The following is a 21,532-nucleotide window of genomic DNA, read 5'->3' on the forward strand; positions in this document are numbered from 1 at the left end:
AGTAACCCACCCGCCTAGGCCTCCCAAAGTGCCAGGATTATAGGCATGAGCCACCCCGCCCAGCCTCTAGACCATTCAATAGTAAATGATGTAGCAAAATTATCTTTTGACGATACTGAATTTTTATATCATTCAAGAGATATACAACTATTTTAAAATTTCAACAAACTCTTACAATATTGAAGACACATTTACCAAATGTAAATATCAAGATATCATCAAATACTTAATTGAAAACTTGAGTGGCTGCCATGTCTCTAAAAACACAGTAGAGGCTATATGCAATGTTCTTCATGAAACTCCTGATGAGCTGAGTGATGTCAGCAAGAGGACAGAATAAAAAATACCAGACTTCGTCCCCCAACAAAAAACAATTTGAAGCTACCAATAAATTAAAATAGTCCTGGGAGGGCTTAAGAGCCCCATTAAGAACCAGACACAACACAGTGATGCTAGAAAAGAGAAAAAACATGTTTCAGTTGGTAACTAGTCAGACATGAACAGGGCAGGAAAGGGCCGCCCCGCTCCCTACCGGGAATGTCAGGCGACCATTAGGTGATGGTCAGGCGGTTGTTAACTGTCTCTCTAAAATAATGATTGATGCAGCTGGCACCAGAAAAAGGCAGTCTTCCAGTAGATAGGAAAAACATGAAAATGATGATCAGTAGCTTCCCAGTGAGATTTCAGGAGTTGGGTAAGTGGGCTAACACATGCTCATAAGAGGCAAAATGATGGAGTTTAACTGCTCTATCACCTTCTAGGGACATTCAGCTGGTAAGAGAAGAATGCTTCAAGTGAGCATGCATACAACTCCAGTAAACACACTGGGTGCTCCCCTCCCAAGTGCTAGCAGGCCACTGCACATGTGGACAGCCCACCCCAAGGGAAGAATCAGGGAAGAAGGGAGGCAAGACCCCAGAAGTAAGCCAACATATAAAACCCCAAGTCAAAAGGTCAAACCACACACTTGTCTTTCAAGTTGCCCACTTGGCCCTCTTCCAAGAGTAATTTCCTTTCTTTTATTCCTGCTTTAAAGCTTTTATTTTTTTTTGAGATGGAGTTTCGCTCCTGTTGCCCAGGCTGGAGTGCAATGGCGCAATCTCAGCTCACTACAACTTCCACCTCCCGGGTTCAAGCAATTCTCCTGCCTCAGCCTCCCAAGTAGCTGGGATTACAGGTGCCCACAACCATGCTCAGCTAATTTTTTATATTTTTAATAGAAACGGAGTTTCACTATGTTGGCCAGGCTGGTCTTGAACTCCTGACCTCAGGTGATATGGCTGCCTCGGCCTCCCAAAGTGCTGGGATTGCAGGCATGAGCCACCACGCCCAACCCTAAAGCTTTTTAATAAACTTTCACTCCTGCTCTAAAACTTGCCTCAGTCTCTCCTTCTGCCTTGTACCCCTCAGTTGAATTCGTTCTTCTGAGGAAAGAATTGAGGTTGCTGCAGACCCATACAGATTCACCACTGTTAACAAAGGCCCAGAAATGATTGCTGATGGTATTGGCTTAGCAGAGACATCTGGAGATGGCTAGAATCAAAAAGGAAGGGTAGGAGATATCTGTATCAGCCATGCAGTGGGTGCCATCGTGGTCCCCTATGGCCTGCTCTCTGGGGGACCCAAGTAGACTTTGCCATCTAGGAACTCAACAGTCTCTGTGACAGCCATAGACTATACACAACTTTCATAGTTGAGGACCCTGTAGCTATAGCCGTGTGTGTGTGTGTATGTGTGTGTGTGTGTGTGTGTGTGCGTGCGTGTGTGTGTGTGTAGTTATTGCCACCACAGATTCCCTGCACCCCACACAAAAGGAGGTGCTGTTGTATCATTCCAGGAACAAGGCTCCCACCTTCCCTCCAACCCCACGTATGTCCTAGACCTCAGAGCTACAGCTACTCTGTGTGCCCCATACTTCAGACCCCAGCTCCGTGGCCACTCTACATATACTCATGTTCCAGATGCTGACTCTGCAGCTGTTTTATGCGTACCCATGCTTCAGACCAAGCTCCATGGATTGTATCTATTTCTCTTTATTGGCATTTGGATGGCTACCAATTTTTTGCTATTATAAGTATCACTGTGATAAGCATGGTTATATATAATTCACTGTATGTAACTCATATTTTTCTTTAGGATTAAAATATTTTCAACCTCTAGATACACATTGGCAAATTGCATTTAAAAAACTTACTAATTTCTATTCCTGCAAGCTATTTACAAAGTGTTCACCTTATCATGGTCAACACTGAGCCGACTAGCTTGCTTTCTTTTTCTTTCCCTTTTCCTTTCTTCCTCTCTTCCCTCCCTCCTTCCTACTCTTTTTCTCCCTTCCTTCCTTCTTCCTTTCCTCCCTTCCTTCCCTCATCTCCTTCCCCTCTTTCCTTTCTTTTCTTTCATTCATTTGTCAACTTGATGGTTTACAATGTCAACTATTTATCTTGTTTACATTTCTTTATTAATTAAATTGATCTAATCACATACATTATAGCCATTCGCAATTTTTGTATATTTTTCTAAAGTGCTTAAAGAATTTTGCGACTGATTTTGAAGTCTGTATTTTATGTTAACACTCTAAAATGTGTGTAAAAATCATTTTGAAACTTTGTTAATTATTTTTATGTAAGTTTTATTATTATGGAATTCAGTAATCAAAATTTTGCTCTGTGACTTTTCCACTCTTATCATAAATTTTAAAATTTTATCCTGAAGTCATACAAATATCCATTCATATTTTGTTCCTGCTGCTTTATGATTTAAAATTTTACATGAAAACTATTTATTATTCTGGAATTTATTTTGTTGTATGCTATGCTACAAATCTTGAACTTTTCTACCAGTTGCTTTAGCACAATTTTTAAAATTATGTTTCCTTTTTCCATTGAATTGAGGTATCATCTTTATCACATACTAAACACACATTTACCCTAAGGTTTGATTATTGTTGGCTTCCTTTCATGTTCTATAAATTAGTCTGTATATTCCTACAATTGTTCCTACAATTCCACATTGTTTGCATCACTGGTATTTTATAACATTTGTATCATAATGTCATAATCTATTTTTTAGTTTTATTTTATTTTCGATTGACACATTACAATTGTATGCATTTATGGAGTACAATGTTATGTTTTGATACATGTATACAGAGTGTAATGAGCAAATCAAAGTAATTAGCATATCTGTTACCTTAAACAATTATTATTTGTGGTGGAAACATTCAAAATCCTCTCTACTAGCTATTTTGAAATATACAATACATTATTGTTAACTATAGTCACCCTACCGTGCAAAAGAACACCAGAACTTATTCCACCTATCTAACTGAAACCTTGTACCAATTGACCAATCTCTTCTCATCTTCCCCCACCATCCCCAGCCTCTGATAATCACTATTTTACTCACTTTCTATGAGATCAACTATTTAAAATCACTATTCTACTCTATTTCTATGATATCAACTTTTTTAAAATCACTATTCTACTCTATTTCTATGAGATCAACTTTTTTAGAGTCCATACATGAGTAAGATAATGCAGTATTTGTCTTTCTGTGCCTGGCTTAGTTCCCTTAACATAATGTCCCCAGGTTCACACGTGTTGTCACAAATGACTGGATTTTGTTCTTTTTATGACTGAATAATATTCCATTTTGTATATATACCATATACTCTTTATCCATTCATCCACTGATGGATACTTAGATTGATTCCATATCTTGGCTTTTGTGAGTAGTGCTATAATAATCACAAGAGTACAGGTATCTCCTCAACATACTGATTTCATTTCCTTTGGAAATATAGCCAGTAGTGAATCATATGATCATATGATCACTAATTTTTATATGTTGATTTTGTATCCCACAAAATCATATGCTGGATCATATGATAGTTCCATTTTTAATTGTTTGAGGAACCTCTATTCTGTTTTCCATAATGGCTATAATAATTTATATTCCCATTATGAGTGTGTAAAGGTTCCTTTTTCTCCACATCTTCATCTTTTGTTTTTTTTAAATAATAGCCACTCTAACGAGTGAGGTGATATCTAATAGTAGTTCTGATTTGCATTTCCCTGATGACTAGTGATGTCGAGCATTTTTTTCATATATCTGTTGGCCATTTGTATGTCTTCTTTTGAGAAATGTCTATGCAGGTCTTCTGTCCATTTTTAAATTAGGTTGGTTTTTTTCTGTTATTTAAGTTCCTTATATATCAGATGTATATTTTGGAAATATATTCTCCCATTCTGTAGGTTGTCTCTTCACTCTTGATCATTTCATTTGCTGTTTAGATGCTTTTTTCATTTGCTGTGATCCCATTTGTCTATTTTTGCTTTTGTTGCCCGTGCTTTTGAGGTTTTCTTTTAAAAAAAATTATTGTCCAGACAAAGGTCATGAAGCTTTTCCTCTAGGCCTTCTTCTAATAATTTTATATTCTCAGGGCTGACATGGAACTCTTTAATCTATCTTGAGTTGATTTTTTTATATGGTAAGAGATAAGGGTCTAATTTCATTCTTCTACATGTAGATATTGAGTTTTCCCAGCACCATTTATTGAAGAGACTATCCTTTTCTCAAAGTGTGTTCTTGGCACCTTTGTTGAAAATCAGTTGGCTGTAAATGTGTGGATTTATTTCTGGGTCTCATTCTGTTCCATTGGTCTATATTTCTGTTTATGCTAATACCATGCCATTTTGGTTACTATAGTTTTGTAACATATTTTAAAGTCAGGCAGTATGATGCCTTCAAAACTTTGTCCTTTCTGCTCAGGGTTGCTTTGGGTATTTGGAGCCTTTTGTGGTTCCATAAAAATTTTAGAATTCTTTTTTCTATTTCCATGAAGAATGTCATTGGTATTTTGATAGGAATTGCACTGAATTGGTAGATTGCTTTGGGAAGCACTGACATTTTAACAATATTAATTCTTCTAGTCCATAAAAATAAATGGAATATCTTTCCATTCATTTGTGTCTTCTTCAATTTCTTTCATCAGTATTTCATAGTTTTCATTGTAGATGTATTTCACCTCTTTGATTAAATTTATTCCTAAGCATTTTATTTTGTGCAGCTATTATAATTAGGATTGTTTTCTAGATTTCTATTTCAGATAGTTTTCCATTATCATACAGAAATGCTACTAATTTTTATATGTTGATTTTGTATCCCACAACTTTACTGAGTTTGTTTATTGGTTCCAGTGGTTTTTTGGTGGAGCCTCTAAGGTTTTATATATACAAGATCATGTCATCTACAAACACGTAAAATCTAACTTCTTTATTCCCACTTTGGATGACTTTTATTTCTTTCTCTTGCCAAACGGTTCTGGCTACAACTTCCAGTACTACGTTGAATAGAAGTGGTGAAAGTGGGCATCCTTGTCTTGTTCCACATCTTGAACGCTTTCAACATTCCCCCATTCAGTATGATGTTAGCTGTGGGTTTGTCAAATATGGCCTTTATTGTGTTGAGTTATATTTTTTCTATACCTAATTTGTTATCAGTAAGAGATGTTGGATTTTGTTGAATCCTTTCCTGCATCTGTTGAATTGGCCATATGGATTTTATTGTTCATTTTGTTAATGTAATATTTTACATTGATGATTTTATACACTGAACCATCCTTGCACTCCTGGGATGTATCCCACTTGATCATAATGAATATTTTTAATGTGCTGGTGAATTTGTATACTAGTATTTTGTTGAGGATTTTTGTATCTATTTTCATCCAGGTTATTGGCCTGTAGTTTTTTATTGTTGTGTCCTTGTCTGGTTTTGTAATTAGAGTAATGTGGGCTTCACAGAACAAATCTGAAAGAATTCCCTCCTCTTCAATTTTTTGAAATGGTTTCAGAAGAATTTTATTAATTCTTCTTTAAATGTTGGTAGAATTCAGCAGTAAGGCCATCAGGTCCTGGGCTTGTCCTTGATAGGAGACTTTTTATGACTGATTCAGTCTTCTTATTCAATATTGTTCTATTTGGATTTTATTTTTTTTATAGTTTAATCTTGGTAAGCTATATGTGCCCAGGAATGTATCCATTTTTCTAGGTTATCTAATTTATTAGCATATAATTGCTGATAATATTCTCTTATGATTCTTTGTATCCTCTGGTATCAGTTGTAATTTCTCCTTTTAACTTTTGATTTCATTTATTTGAATCTTTTCTCTTTTTCTTAGTCTAGATAAAGGTTTGTCAATTTTGTTCATCTTTTCAAAAAACTTTTGTTGATCTTTTGTATTTTTTTAGTCTCTATTTCATTATTTCTGCTCTGATGTTTATTATATCCTTCCTTCTATTCATTTTTTTTTCCTTCTACTCATTTTTGGTTTAGTTTGTTCTCTTCTAGTTCCTTGAGGCGCAACATTAGGGTTAGGCAGCATGTAGTTGGGTTTTATATAGATAGATAGATAGATAGATATAGATGTAGATATAGATTCAGCCATTTTATGTGTTTTAATTGGAAAGTTTAATTCTTTCACATTCAGGTAATTATTGCTAGGTAAGAACTTATTACTGTCATTTTGTTAATTGTTTTCTAGTTTGTATTGCATATCTTTTCTTTCTTCCTTTCTTACTGTCTTCCTTTGTGGTTAAGTGTTTCTCCCTGGCAGTCTGTTTTGATTCCTTTTTATTTTTAGTATATTGATCATAGGTTTTTGTTTTGTGGTTACCATAAGGTTTACAAAAACATATTCATAACATGTTATACTAAACAGATAACAACTTTGATTACTGATGTCACAATTTACATAATTTTATATTGCAAATCCCTTAAAAAGCATTTTAGTTATTATTATTTTGAGACAAGGTCTCACTCTGTTGCCCAGGCTAGAGTGTAGCAGCACAATCTCGGCTCACTGCAACCTCTGCCTCTCAGGCTCAAGTGATCCTGCCACCTCTGCCTCCTGAGTAGCTGGGACTACAGGCATGTGCCACCATGCCCAGCTAATTTTTATATTTATTATTTTTAAAGTCTTAGATTTTACCCTTAATACTAAGGATATAAGTGGTCCCCCTGCCATTACACTATCAGAATGTTCTGAATTTTACTATATATTTACTTTTACCAGTGAGTTTTGTACTTTTAGATGTTTTCATGTTACTCATTAGCTCCTTTCATTTCAGTTTGAAGAACTCCCTTTAACATTTTTTGTAAGGCAGGCCTAGTAGTGATGAACTTCCTCAACTTTTGTTTGTTTGGGTAAGTTTTTATTTTTCCTTCATTTCTGAAGGACAGCTTTGCTGGGTACACTATTGTCAGTGGACAGGGTTTTTTTTTTCCTTTAGTACTTTGAATATATCATCCTACTCTCTCCTGGCCTACCAGGTTTCTGCTGAGAAGTCTGCTGCTAAGTGTACTGCAAAAGTCCCTTTTATGTTGTTATTTTCTCTTGCTGATTTCAGCATCCTCTCTTTGTCATTTACCTTTGACAATTTTATTATAATACGTCTTAAGGTGGTCTTATTTTGATTAAATTTGATTGGTGACCTATGACTTTCTCGTACCTGGATAATTGTATCTTTCTCTAGGTTTGGAAAGTTTTCTGCTATTATTTCTTTAAATAAGTTTCTTACTCCTTTATCTTTCTCTACTTCCCCTTGAACTCCAATGACCCATACATTAGCTCTTTTGATGTTATCCTATAAATCCCATAAGCTTTCTTCATTCCTTTTCATTATTTTTTCTTGTTTCTTCCATGACAGTATATTTTCTGAAGGGGTGGACTGCCCCTCCACAACCTGTGGGTGTTTCTCATCAAGTGGGAAGAGAGACTGAGAAAAGAAATAAGACACAGAGACAAAGTATAGAGAAAGAAAAGTGGGCCCAGGGGACCGGCGCTCAGCATACGGAGGACCCGCACTGGCACTGGTCTCTGAGTTCCCTCAATATTTATTGATTACTATCTCTGCCATCTCGGAGAGGGGGATACAGCAGGATATAGGGTAATGGTGGGGAGAGGGTCAGCAGGAAAACGTGTGAGTGAAGATCTCTGTGTCATAAATAAGTTTAAGGAAAGGTGCTGTGCCTTGATGTGCACGTAGGCCAGATTTCTGCTTGACTTTACACAAACATCTTGGTGCATTAAAGAGCAGTATTGCCGCTAGCATGTCTCACCTCCAGCCAGAAGGCAGTTTTCTCCTATCTCAGTAAACAGAACATACAATCAGGTTTTACACCAAGATATTCCATTCCCAGGGAGAAGCAGGAGACAGATGCCTTCCTCTTATCTCAACTGCAAAGAGGCCTTCCTCTTTTACTAATCCTCCTCAGCACAGACCCTTTATGGGTGTCGGGCTGCGGGACGTTCAGGTCTTTCCCTTCCCACCAGGCCATATCTCAGGCTATCACATGGGGAGAAACCCTGGACAATACCTGGCTTTCCTAGGCAGAGGTCCCTGCAGCCTTCCACAGTGTATTGTGTCCCTGGGTACTCGAGACTAGAGAATGGTAATGACTTTTACCAAGCATACTGCCTTTAAGCACTTTTTTAACAAAGCACATCCTGCACAGCCCTAAATCCATTAAACCTTGAGTCAACACAGCACATGTCTCTGCAAGCAAAGGGTTGGGGCTAGGGTTACAGATTAACAGCATCTCAAGGCAGAAGAATTTCTCTTAGTACAGAACAAAATAGAGTCTCTTATGTTTACTTTTTTCTACATAGACACAGTAACAGTCTGATCCCTCTTTTCCCCACATTTTCAAATAACCTACCTTCGAGTTCACAGATTCTTTCCTCTGCTTGATTAATTCTGCTATTGATGCTCTCTACTAATATTTTTTAATATTCATTGTATTTTTTAGCTCCTAGACTTCTGGTTTTTTTTTTAATTGCAATATCTCTGTTAAATTTCTCTGGTAAATTTTTGAATTGTTTCTCTGTTTTCTTGAAGTTCCCTTTAGGGTCAGTCACTGGCATCTTATTTTGTTTGGTGAGGTCAAATTTCCCCGCTTACTCTGGATGCTTGCAGATGTGCGTCAATGTCTGTGTATTAGGTATTTATTCTAGTCTTTGCATTCTGGCTTTGTGCCTGTTTTACTTCAATAGGCCTGTCTAGAAGTTCTAAGCAGCGTGACTTGTGTTTCCCAAGCCTGTGGCTGTTGCAGCCACTTCAGCACTAGAGGGAGCCCTAAGCCCAGGTTCATCATAAGTTTTGCAAGGGCTTTGAGGTTGACACAGCACCCCAGCCAGGATGGACCTGAGGAAGATTGAAGGAAGGTACCTAGGCTGTATAGATAAGCTAGCCAGGGACCCAAGCCCAGAAGCCTGTCCCAGTGGCCTGGACAGACACCCCTCCCAGCAGTTCCCTGCACAGGCAGAACAGTACCCACATGTGGAAAGAGGGGCTGGAGCTGAGACTGGGCCCACTCAAGGGCCCCCATGGAACAGAGGTCAGCAAATCCATCCCATTGGCTTAGATGGGTGTGGGGCCAGACTTGAGACTGGGTCTCAGAATCTGCTGTTGGACAGAGACTGGAAAGCCCATTGCAAAGGCTCGGATGAATGGGTAACTCCTGTGAGATATGCGCAACTTTCCCTTTGGGAAGCAATTTCCCAGCAATAGTACTAAGCTGGGACCACAGCTGAGGAGGGGTGGAGCTGAGCCACAAGGCAACTTTCAGGTCCAAGCTGCCAAGACCAATGTCAGCAGGCAGATGAGCCTTCCCTGCTGAGGCACTGGTGTGCATGATTCTTCCTGAACCCCCTGGCAGATGGTTTTGGTGGTAGCCTCAAGGCCAGTAGGGGCTGTTGCCAAGCCCCTTGGGGAATGAGGCTGTTTCCCCAGGCTTGAATCTGGGAGCACAGTTGATGGGTCTGCCAACTGGGTATGGGTCTGCACTCTCAAAATCACCCTCCTAGGTCTTAGGCTCCATCAGGCTTCCACAACTTTCTACCTGAATCCTGAGGCTTCCACAAAGAGACCTTTGTCTGGATGGGTGAAGAATTCTTATTGTTGGGGGATAAAAGCAGGTGACCTCCTATACCACCATCTTGCTGACATCATTCCAACACTAGAATCTATTTATCTGTCCAGAAAATTTCCCATGATTAAAAGGTCTGTTGTTCTTCTTCAAGTAGGCTGTGGTGGTTCTATAAAATATGTCCACAAATTCTTTGAAACTCCTCCCTTTACACAGTGGAGCCTAATTCCTCTCCCGTTGAGTATGGGCTATACTTAGTAACTTATTTCTAGTACATAGAATGTGGCAGAAGTGACAGTGTGTGACTTCTGAGGGTGGGTCATAAAAGATATTGTGGCTTTAGCTTCTACCTCAGATTACTCACTGTAAAAGAAGCTACCATGTCCTGAGGACAATCAAGAAGCCCTATGGAGATGTTAATGTAGCAAGGAACTGAGATCTCCTATGAACAGCCAGAGAGGAACTGACACCTCTTGCCAACAGCCATGTAAGCGAACCATCTTGAGCACAGATTCTCCAATGCTAGTCAAGACTTCAGGTGTCTGGAGTCTCAGCCAACATTCTGACTGTAATTTCCTGAAACACTCTGAGCCAGAACCACCTAGCTAAGCTGCTCCCAGTTCCTGATCCCCAAAATCTTTGTGAGATAATAACTTATTTTTGTTTTAAGTGCTTGTATTAGTCCATTTTCACACTCCTATAAAGAACTGCCCGGGACTGGGTTAATTTATAAAGTAAAGAGGTTCAATTGACTCACAGTTCTGCATGGCTGGGGAGGCCTCAAGAAACTTACAATCATGGCGGAATGTGAAGGGGAAGCAACACACCTCCTTCACAAGGTGGTGGGACTCAGAATGAATGCAGGAGGAACTACTAAACACATAAAACCATCAGATCTTGTGAGAACTCACTTATTATGATGAGAACAGCATGAGGGAAACCACCCCCATTATTCAATTACCTCCAGCTGTTCTCTCCCTTGACATGTGGGGATTACGGGGATTAAAATTCAAGATGAGATTTTGGGTGGGGATACAACCAAACCATATCACTGCTAAATTTTAGGGTAGTTTTGTATGCAGCAATATATAATTAACAGCATGTTAGTGAACATAGCCCCAGTTGTCTTGGGAGTTACTGAAACGAACACAGAAACCACTGACATAGTTCACCTAGTGACATCTTCATTTTTCATCTCTAAGCAGCACATAAAACACAAACTTAAACCTTAAAATTTTTTCTCATTATACTACCAGAAATCATTTTTTATACCCCAATGACTCATACATACCACATACATACCATAGGCTAAAAAATGGTTCCCCAAATTTTTCCATGTCCTAATTCCAAGAACCTGTGAATATATTATTTTACATGGTAAAAGGGATTTGGTAGATATGATTAAATTAAGAATCCTGAGATGGGGAGATTATCCTGTATTATCCAGGTGCACACAATGTTATCACAGGATCTTTATAACAAAGGAGCAGGAGAATGGAAGAGAAAAGTATGACAACAAAAGCAGAGAGAGAAAGAGTTTGGAAGATTTATGCTGCTGACTTTGAAAATGTAGGATAGGGCTACAAGCCAAGAAATGCAAGCAGCTTCTGGAAGCTAAAAACAAACAACAAAAAACAAATTCTCCCTAGTGGCCTCAAGGAAGAAATGTAGTTCTGTAACCCATTTTAAACTTCTGACCTATAGAAATATAATTTTGTTACAGAAACAATAACAACCTAACACCTCATTTTATTATACTTCACAGATAATTGTGTTTTTTACAAATCAAAAAATTTTGGCAACCCTACATTAAGCAGGTCTATCAGCACCATTTTCTCAACAGCATGTGTTCACTTCATGTCTCTGTCTCAGATTTGGTAATTCTCACAATATTTCAAGATTTTTATTATATCTATTATAGTGATCAGTGATCAGTGATATTTAATGTTACTATTTTAATTGTTTTGGGGCACCAGGGACTGCATCCTTATAAGACGGTGAACTTACTAAGTGTTGTGTGTGTTCCACTGACTAGCTGTTCCCTCATCTTTCTCCCTCTCTTTGGGCCTCCCTATTCCCTGCGACACAACTATATTGAAATTAGGCCAATTAATAACCTCACAGTCACCTTTAAGTGTTCAAGTGAAAGAAAGAGTCACACATCTCTCACTGTAAATCAAAAGGCTAGAAATGATTAAGCTTAGTGAGGAAGGCATGTCAAAAGCAAGATGGGCCAAAAACTAGGCCTTTGGGCCAAGAAGTTAGCCAAGTTGTGAATGCAAAGGAAAAGCTCTTGAAAGGATTTTAAAATGCTACTCCAGTGAACATACAAATGGTAGGAAAGTAAAACAGCATTACTGCTGTTATGCAGAAAGTTTTAGTGGTCTGGATAAAAGATCAAACTAGCCACAACATTCCCTTAAGCCAGAGCCTAATCCAGACACCCTAACTCTCTCAATTCTATGAAGGTGGAGAGAGGTGAGGAAGCTGCAGAAGAAAAGTTTGAAGCTAGCAGAGCTTGGTTCATGAGGTTTAAGGAAAGAAGCCATCTCCATAACATAAAAGTACACGGTAAAGCAGCAAGTGCTTGATGTAAAAGCTCCAGCAAGTCATTCAGAAGATCTAGCTTCATCATTGATGAAGGAGGCTACATCAAACAACAGATTTTCAGTGCAAACAAAATGGCCTTATATTATTGGAAGAAGATACCATCTAGGACTTTCAACGCCTAGGTTCAAAGCTTCAAAGGGCAGGCTGACTCCCTTGTCAGAGGCTAGTGCAGCTGGTGACTTTAAGTTGAAATCAATGCTTATTTGTCATTCTAAAAAATCTTAGGGCCCTTAAGAATTATGCTAAATCTACCCGGCCTGTGCTCTGTAAATGAAACAATAAAGCCTGGATAGCAACAGCACATCCATTTACAGCATGATTTACTGAATATTTAAAGCCTACTGCTGAAACCTACTACTCAAAAAAAAAAAAAAAACTGGTTTATTTTAAAATATTACTGCTCATTGACAATGCAGCTGGTCACCCAAGAACGCTGATGGAGATGTACAAGATTAGTAGTTTTCAGGCCTGCTAACAGAACATCCATTCTGCAGCCCACACAGCAATTTCAACTTTCAAGTCTTAATATTTCAGAAATACATTTTGTAAGGCTATAGCTGTCATAGATAATGATGCCTTTGATGGATCTGGGCAAAGGAAATTGAAAACCTTCTGGATACTTCTGGATGACTAGATAAAGGAAAAGAACAAAACAAAACAAAACAAGACAAAAAAACCTGGAAAGGATTTACCATCCTAAACGCCATTAAGAACATTTGTGAGGCCAGGTATGGGCAGTGTGGCAAAGCTCTGTCCCTACAAAAAATACGAAAATTAGCCAGGCATGATGGTGCCTGCCTATAGCCCCAGCTACTTGGGAGGCTGAGATGGGAGAATGGCTTGAGCCCAGGAGGTGGAGGTTACAGTGAGTCGAGATCGTGCCACTGCACTTGTCTGCCCCCCGCCCGCAAAAAGAACATTTGTGAGTCATAGGAAGGGGTCAAAGTATCAACATTGTCATGGAAAAACTTAAACTGCATTTGTCCTCTGCTCTCACACCACAACAATCAACACAGAAGACTTCTGTGACCAAATATATGGGGGATTTTCCCCACCAACAAGCAGTGGAGACCAGCTGGGTATCCTCCAATTCGATTCTGACACTACCTGGAGATATGTCAGTTCCCACAGGTAAAGGGCTCAGTCCCCAAGATTACTCCCTCCTCCCCCCAGACACCAGTTGCAAGTCCAGGTCTCTGGAACTTCTGACCAACCAGCTTCAAGTTGAGGTTCCTATGACCCCCTCTTTGGGTTCAATAATTTGCTGGAGTGGCTCACAGAACTAAGGAAACACTTACATTTACCAGTTTATTATAAAGGATATCACGAAGGATCCAGATGAAGAGATGCATAGGGAGAGGTATGGAGGAAGGGACACAGCTCCCATGCCCTCCCCGGGTAGCCATTCCCCAGAAACCTCCACTTGTTCAGCTATCAGGAAGCTGTCCTCTTGGATTTTTATGGAAGCTTCCTTACATCAGCATTCCTTCCCCCAGGCCATGGGTTGGGACCCTCTCTGAAATAAGTCTTATGATCCACAATTATAAAAGCAGAAGATTAAAGTCCTGCTTTGGGGTAGGTGAAAGGAAGGCAGGTAAAAGGAAGGCAAGAGAAGGTCAAAGAGATTCTGTTTCCTGTGTATGAAAACCTATATGTATATATATTTCATAACACTACAAACATTAACAGGGCTTTGGAAGAAGTTGATTCCAACCCTCATGGATGACTTTGAGAGGTTCAAGACTTCAGTGGAGGAAGTCACTGCAGGTGTGGTGGAAATACCAAGAGAAATAGAATTAGAAGTGGAGCCTGAAGATGTGACTGAATTCCTGCAATCTCATGATTAAACTTTTAACAGGTAAGGAGGTGCTTCTTATGCATGAGAAAAGAGTTTGCTTAAGATAGAATCTTCTCCTGGTGAAGATGCTGTGAACACTGCTGAAATGATAATAAAGGATTTAGAGTATTATACAAGCTTAGTTGATAAAGCAGTGTTTGAGAGAATTGCCTCCAATTTTGAAAGTTCTACTTCGTGGGTAAAATGCCAAACAGCACCGCATGCTACAGAGAAACTTTTCCGTCATGAAAGGAAAAGTCAATCGAGATGGCTTACTTCCTTGTCTTATTTTAAGAAATTGCCATAGCCACCCCAGCCTTCAGCAACCACTGCCTTTATCAGTAAGCAGCTATCAACATCGAGGCAAGACCCTCCATCAGGAAAAAGATTAAAATTCGCTAAAGGCTCAGATGATCATTAGCATTTTTAGCAATAAAGCATTTTTTAATTAAGGTATGTACATTGAGTTTTTAAAGACATACTGCTATTGCACAGTAGGCTATAATATAAATATCACTTCTCACCATTTTACATAATAGATTCTCGATAAATACGTATTGAGTTGAATCCCCTGCAAAAAAAAAAAGTTTAATAGTTTGCCAAAGTATAACTTTCAAAAAGCTAAATAAAAATTATTATATTTCAATTATATTATGAGCTTGTGTCAAAATATTTATCTTATTAATGAAAAGAAACAGCAAGGTGGTGAAGCCGATTCAAAGGAGGATACAAGAAACTATGAACTATATAGAGTGGGGGAAAATGCTGAATTAAGACTCAAAAGTTAAATATAATATTGGTTAATGTCCTGTATGGCAATAAAACTGTCTCCTTTGAGATGATCTTACCCACCAAAATGAAATTATCTTCACTGGACAAAAATAATTTGCAACTTGTTAATCTTCTATAAACTAATATCTAACTTTACTGAGTCTGGGATCTCATTAATTAATAATAAACACTAAGTCAAACAAGGTTACCTCTCTGTAGAACTTTAAATGACCTTTAGGCAGGCTTGTTAGATAACGCTCTTATTACAACATTACAAGGCACACAACAATCCTTTTTCCTTATTTCCAAGTTTTGTATAATTTTTCTAAACGGACACATGCCCACTATCTATTAGTGAGCAATAAACTACTCTAAAACTTTGTGGTTGAAATGTACATATATATATAGCCACATGTGGTGGCACATGCCTGAAGGCTTGGCTACTGGGGAGGCTGAGGTGGGGGAATGGCTTAAGCCCAGGAGTTTGAGGTAGCAGTGGGCTATGATTGCACCATTGCACTGCAGCCTGTCTCAAAAAACAACAAACAAACAAAACAAACATATAATTTGTGGCTAAAAACTACAACCATTGTATTTTATATATATATACAATAAAGTATCATATATATATATAAAAAATACTTCTATGGGCCAGGAATTTGGGAGAAGCTTTGCTGAGTGATTCTTCTGCTCTTTATGGCATGGAATGGAGTCACAGTGTTTGGCTGGTAGCTGAGCAGGTGTGAAGAGTCCAAGACAGCTTCATTCACATACCTGGTGTCTTGACTGGGATGGTTAATAAGCTAAATACAGCTGGACCCACCTTCCTCTTTATGTAATTTCAGGGTCCTTCCATGTGATCTCTTCAGCAAAGCAGCCGGGTATTTTACATGGACTTACACTGCCAATCTTCTTAAAGGTGACCCAGAACTGGCAGAGCATCTCCACTTCCATATTCCATTAGTCAAAGCAGTCATAGCCCAGTCCAGATTCAATGAAAAGGGAACATAGATCCACCTCCTAATGGGAGAAGTAGCAGGGTGTGCTGGTTTGCACCTGTAATCCCAGCTATGCAGGAGACTGAGGCCAGGAGTTTGAGACCAGCCTGGGCAACATAGTGAGACCCTGTCTTTACAAAAATAAAAAATAAATAAGCTGGGTATAGTGGTGTGTGCCTGTAGCCCCAGCTATTCAGAAGGATGAGGCAAGAAAATCACTTGAACCCAGGTGTTTGAGGCTGCTGTGAACTATAATCACACCATTGCACTACAACCTGGGCAACAGAGTGAGACCCCATCTCTGAAAAGTAAATAATAAAAACTAATCAGTTAATTATTAAATGGGAGAACTGTCAAAGAATTTGTGGCCATGTTTAGTCCATCACAAATTTTGCCTTGTAAACAGTTATTTTCATTATATGGGTAATTCTTTTCCCCTAAGATGTGTTGCACTAAGGGTTCCCATTACTTTCTGGGAGGTTTGTCATAACTTTTTTCATTACATGAGAAATGACCCTGGGTGCAGCCCCCTACTCTTTTCTCCCTCTATAACCCTGCAAGTACTAATGGACAATGTGGGGTTTCAAAGTGTAGTCACAGAACTAGTAGCATCGGCATAATCTGGCAACTTGTTACAAATGCAAATTCTCAGGCCTGACTTCCCTCCTACTGAATGTGAAACTCTGGGGATGAGGCCCAGTCGTCTATGTTTTAACAAGCCATCTTGGCAATTCTAAATGCATGCTAAAGTTTGGAATCAGTGTTTTAGAGATGTAAGTTACTTGATGAAAATATCTGAAACCAGTCTCACAAGAAAGTAAATTGTATGTCATGTTTTTTTACATTTAGAAAAGAAACAGGCCAGGTGTGGTGGCTCACGCCTGTAATCCCAGCACTTTGGGAGGCTGAGACAGGAGGAACGCATGAGACCAGGAGGTCGAAGCTCAGTGAGCTGTGATCATGCAACCACACTCCAGCCCAAGTAACTTGCCTGGTTTAAAAAAAAAAAAAAAAGTAAAAAAGAAACAATGTATACCCTGTAAATACTATAATGGCTTACAGAACCTCCAGAAAGCACAGATGATGCCAAAGAAAGCTGGTGTGGTGGCTTTCTCTAATTGATGGCCTTCCTCAGCTGTCAATAACCTTTCCTATGTACTTGGCATACAGGAGACACCTCCCTTCTCCCACCCACTCAAGAGACACTTCCCAGAAACATCATACTTTATGTCTAAAGAATCACTTGTGAAAAGAACTTGTACCTTCTCCATCTTAATAATGGGCCTATTAGCAGCTCAAAAAAACCTATATATATATATATAGTTTTTTTTGAGATGGAGTCTCCCTCTGTTGCCCAGGCTGGAGTGCAGTGGTGTGATCTCAGTTCATCACAACCTCCACCTCCCGGGTTCAAGCAATTCTCCTGCCTTAGCCTCCCGAGTAGCTGGGACTACAGGTGGGTGCCACCATGCCTGGCTAATTTTTGTATTTTTAGTATTTTGTATTTTTAGTAGAGACGGGGTTTCACCGTGTTAACCAGGATGGTCTCGATCTCCTGACCTCGTGATCCGCTGGCCTCGGCCTCCCAAAGTGCTAGGATTACAGGCGTGAACCACCAGCGCCCGCCTAAAAATACATTATTCTTTTAAAGGGACTTTTAATCTCCCTCACAGACAGGTGTTGTATAAGACGAAATGGGAAATTTTATTGATCCTGTCTATGACATCTTGTTTTCTGCTCCTTTAATTCCTGCTCTACAGCATTTCTTTCCTTGTACTTTCTTTGGGTTTATTTTATAGCTAATTTATATTCAGCCTTCTCTATTTTCGTCCTCAGTCTCCCAAGTAGCTGCTGGGACTACAGGCACAGGTGCACACCACCACCACCAGAAATAATGCAGAGCAGCTAATAAAACAACTAACCCAGCTAATTTTTGTGCTTTTTGTAGAGACGCGGTTTCGCCATGTTGCGTAGGCTGGTCTCCAACTCCTGAGCTCAAGCAATCCACCCACCACGGCCTCCCAAAGTTCTGGGATTACATGCATGAGCCATCACACCCAGCCCCTATTTTCTTATATAAACTGTTTTGTCAGTGTCCTAAAAGTTTTGATACATTAATACACTTATCACTCAGTTGTAAATATTTTCTGCTTTCCATTACTTAGTCATTGAATTAGAGGGTTTTTTTGGTTTTTTTTTTTTTTGGTTTTTTTTTTTAAAGACAGTCTCACTCTGTCACCCAGGCTACAGTGCAGTGGCGCGATCTCGGCTCACCTCAAGCTCTGCCTCCTGGGTTCACCCCATTCTCCTGCCTCAGCCTCCCGAGCAGCTGGGACTACAGGCGCCCGCCACCACGCCCGGCTAATTTTTTTGTATTTTTAGTATTTTTAGTAGAGACAGGGTTTCGCCGTGTTAGCCAGGATGGTTTCGATCTCCTGACCTCGTGATCCGCCCGCCTCAGCCTCCCAAAGTGCTGGGATTACAGGCGTGAGCCACTGCGCCAGGACTTTTTTTTTTTTTTTAATTTCTGAAAATTTAAGACTTTTTTCCTAATCTGTTTTTACTATTGATATCTTACATAATGATCAGAAAACATGATCTGCAAGATCAGGGATCAGCAAACTCTGCAAAGGGCCAAATAGTAAATATGTTACACTTTACAGGCCACACTGTATCCATTGTAACCACTCAACTCTGATTTTAAAGCAACCAAAGACAATATGTAAATAAATAAGGTTGGCTGTATTCCAATAAAGCTTGCCTTACAAAAACAGGTGGCTGGCCAGATTGGACTGTGGGCCATAGTCTGCTAACCCTTGATCTACATGGCACCAAGTATTTCGCAATTATTAAGATGTACTGCTACTTAGTTTTCTTGTTTGTTTGTTTTTTTGTTTTTGAGACGGAGTCTCTGCTCTGTCACCCATGCTAGAGTGCAGTGGCGCGATCTCGGCTCATTGCAAGCTCCGCCTCCCGGGTTCACACCATTCTCCTGCCTCAGCCTCCCGAGTAGCTGGGACTACAGTCGCCCGCCACCACGCCCGGCTAATTTTTTGTATTTTTAGTAGAGACGGGGTTTCACCGTGTTAGCCAGGATGGTCTAGATCTCCTTGACCTTGTGATCCGCCCACCTCGGCCTCCCAAAGTGCTGGGATTACAGGCGTGAGCCACCGCGCCTGGCCTGTTACTTAGTATTTGATGTTTTATAATGTTCCATGCATGCTTGAAAACCAATAAATCGTCTTGTCCCTAGCCTGCTCCACTTCTTTGAAGTTCAGGCCTGGCCCATGTCAACATTTGCTTTTGTTATTTTGGCACAGTGATTAAGACACTGGGTTTTTAATAATCAGACAAATCTCAGCTGCTAGCTTTGCCACTTGCCATTGGGTGGTTGGAGGCAAATTTAATGTCGCTAATCCTCAGGTTCCTCAACTGTAAACTGAGAAAATAACAGTACCTACCTCATGGGGGGCACATAAGGAAGGATTCAATGAGATAATCCATTTTATAAAGCGCCTAGCAGAGTCCCAGGCAGCCTTCAATCGTTAGTAGTAGTGTTACCATCATGAGGCAGGTGTAATTATACCCATTTTACAAGAAACTAAGGCTCAGAGAGGTTTAGGTAAGTTGCCCAAAGTTTCCTAGCCAGTGGCAAAGCACAAGCTCCCACCCAGAACTTTTCTTTACAAATTCAGCGTTTCCGATACTCAAACTGAACCAGACACAGTAACATTTAGGGGATTTACTGTATGCCATTCTGAGGCGAGGCTGCATTTTAAGACGCCCAGGGAAGAAACGGATTGCGAAACCCACAAGAATTCATTCTTTGTGGTGCAAGTTTTGTCTGAAGGGAAAGGGGCAAAAAGGGCATGGAACGTGCTAGAGGTAACAAACCGCCCAACAGAATTCTGCAACCAGGGGACCGAAGCTTCTAAGCTGGACACATTCCTCTCTGGGTTCGATCCTCTAAGGAAGTGGCGTCACCCAGCGGCGCATCCCGGCCCGAAGACCCTGCTGCTGCGTGGCCAGCGGCCCACGGCCGTGCGGCCCTTCGAGGCTCTGCAGCTCCTCGCGCCTAATGAGCCTGGCGCTTAAAAATACCACTTTAGTTAAACCTCCCGGAACCTGTCTTCAGCATTTCAAACAAAAAAACAAAAAAAACGGGCGCCGTCATCACTTTGAGCCACATAAATCACAGCCCTGACCTGCTGTGGATTCAGCAGGCGACGAGCCGCTGAAAGTGGCGACGAAGTCCGCCCCTTTCGAAGACCAGCAACTTTCCATTCTTTTTTCCCTGCGCAAGGAGCAAATCGCAACGGGGAGACCTCCAAGCAGCCTGAGGAGCGAGTCGGACGTTGGAAAAACAGCCCGGGAATCTCATGTTTCCCAGCCCAGACTAAGCGCAGGATTCTTCAGAGCCACATCCTGTGACAATCACAAGGGTTTTCTCCGCCCCGCGGGTGACGGAGAACTCGTGACCGGCCCCTCAGCTCTAAGCCGAGCGCCTAGAGGGCGCGGAGAAAGAGGGGGCGGAGCTGCAAGCCCAGATCACCAGGCAGCCGAAGACAGGCAGCGCGTGCGCAGTCTCTCGCTACGGGACCTCCTTCCCGCCGCTGAGACTAGGAAGCGGGACGCCAAATCTGTCCCTGCGCAGCCGCCGCCGCCGGGCGCCGAGCGGGGTGGCCGCCCTGCCTGAGGCGCGCCTGCGCACGTCCCCACGCACGCTCCGGCGTACGGCGGCGGCCAGGGGTCGCGAGCCGGTGGAGGACCCGCGCGCGGAGGAGCCGAGGAGTCAGCGCGTTTTCCCTCCCTCCCCCTTTCCCCTCCCCGCTCCCTGCCCCCCTCCCCAAGAATGTTCCGCTACGAGGTGAGCTGTTGCGACCGGAAGTGACCCCTCCCTCTCTCCCGCGCCCCTCTCCCTCACTCTCTCTCCGCGCGCCGGTCCCGTGTTCCTGCGGGGCAGGGGGCGGGCTGCGGGAGTGGCAGGACTTAGCTGGACGCGACTGGCCTGGGGTCGCGGGTCTAATCCTAGGGCTGGGAGCTGGCTTCAGGGGTCGAGACAGTCCCATTAGTCGCCGCTGGGGAAAGTTGGCCTCCGTTTTGGGGTGGGGAGGGCCCGTTAAGTGCTGTAACCAGACCACACCCCCGCCCCCATCCCTAGAGGAGCCATAGAGGGTAGAGCACTGCATCTACCCGGGTGCTTTTCTTAAGTAGGAGTCACCCGGGAATTCCCAGAGCCGAGTTTCCCGCCCTGGACCCAGAACCACCCCCGACCCACCTCCACTCGAATTACACTGACACACACCCCATTCACACAGGCTACCTTCAGGTGAAGGGGGCCTGGGCTTGCCGTTGGACTAGGGCCCCAGCCCGTTTAGTAAAGAGGGCT

General features: G+C 41.3%; 1 protein-coding gene and 1 long non-coding RNA gene across 3 annotated transcripts in view; one reads left to right on the forward strand and one right to left on the reverse strand.

Moving 5' to 3' along the window:
* Positions 1-3,570: 3,570 nt before the first annotated feature.
* On the reverse strand, positions 3,571-20,581 carry LOC134740238 (uncharacterized). Its single transcript, XR_010127555.1, has 4 exons — positions 20,349-20,581; positions 16,163-16,274; positions 14,899-14,945; positions 3,571-14,475 (listed from the first exon to the last, which is right to left on the reverse strand). It is a non-coding gene; the product is annotated as an uncharacterized LOC134740238 (long non-coding RNA).
* Positions 17,476-21,532, forward strand: part of PATL1 (PAT1 homolog 1, processing body mRNA decay factor) — a 35,300-nt gene continuing 31,243 nt past the window's right edge. For both annotated transcript variants that reach the window (XM_054438205.2, XM_054438206.2), the window contains exon 1: positions 17,476-21,010. In XM_054438205.2, coding sequence (XP_054294180.1) covers positions 20,996-21,010 — 15 coding nt within the window. In that variant the 5' untranslated portion in view covers positions 17,476-20,995. The remainder of the gene's footprint in view (positions 21,011-21,532) is intronic.

The sequence above is a fragment of the Pongo pygmaeus genome, chromosome 9 (genome assembly GCF_028885625.2).
Source record: "Pongo pygmaeus isolate AG05252 chromosome 9, NHGRI_mPonPyg2-v2.0_pri, whole genome shotgun sequence".
Classification (NCBI taxonomy): domain Eukaryota; kingdom Metazoa; phylum Chordata; class Mammalia; order Primates; family Hominidae; genus Pongo; species Pongo pygmaeus.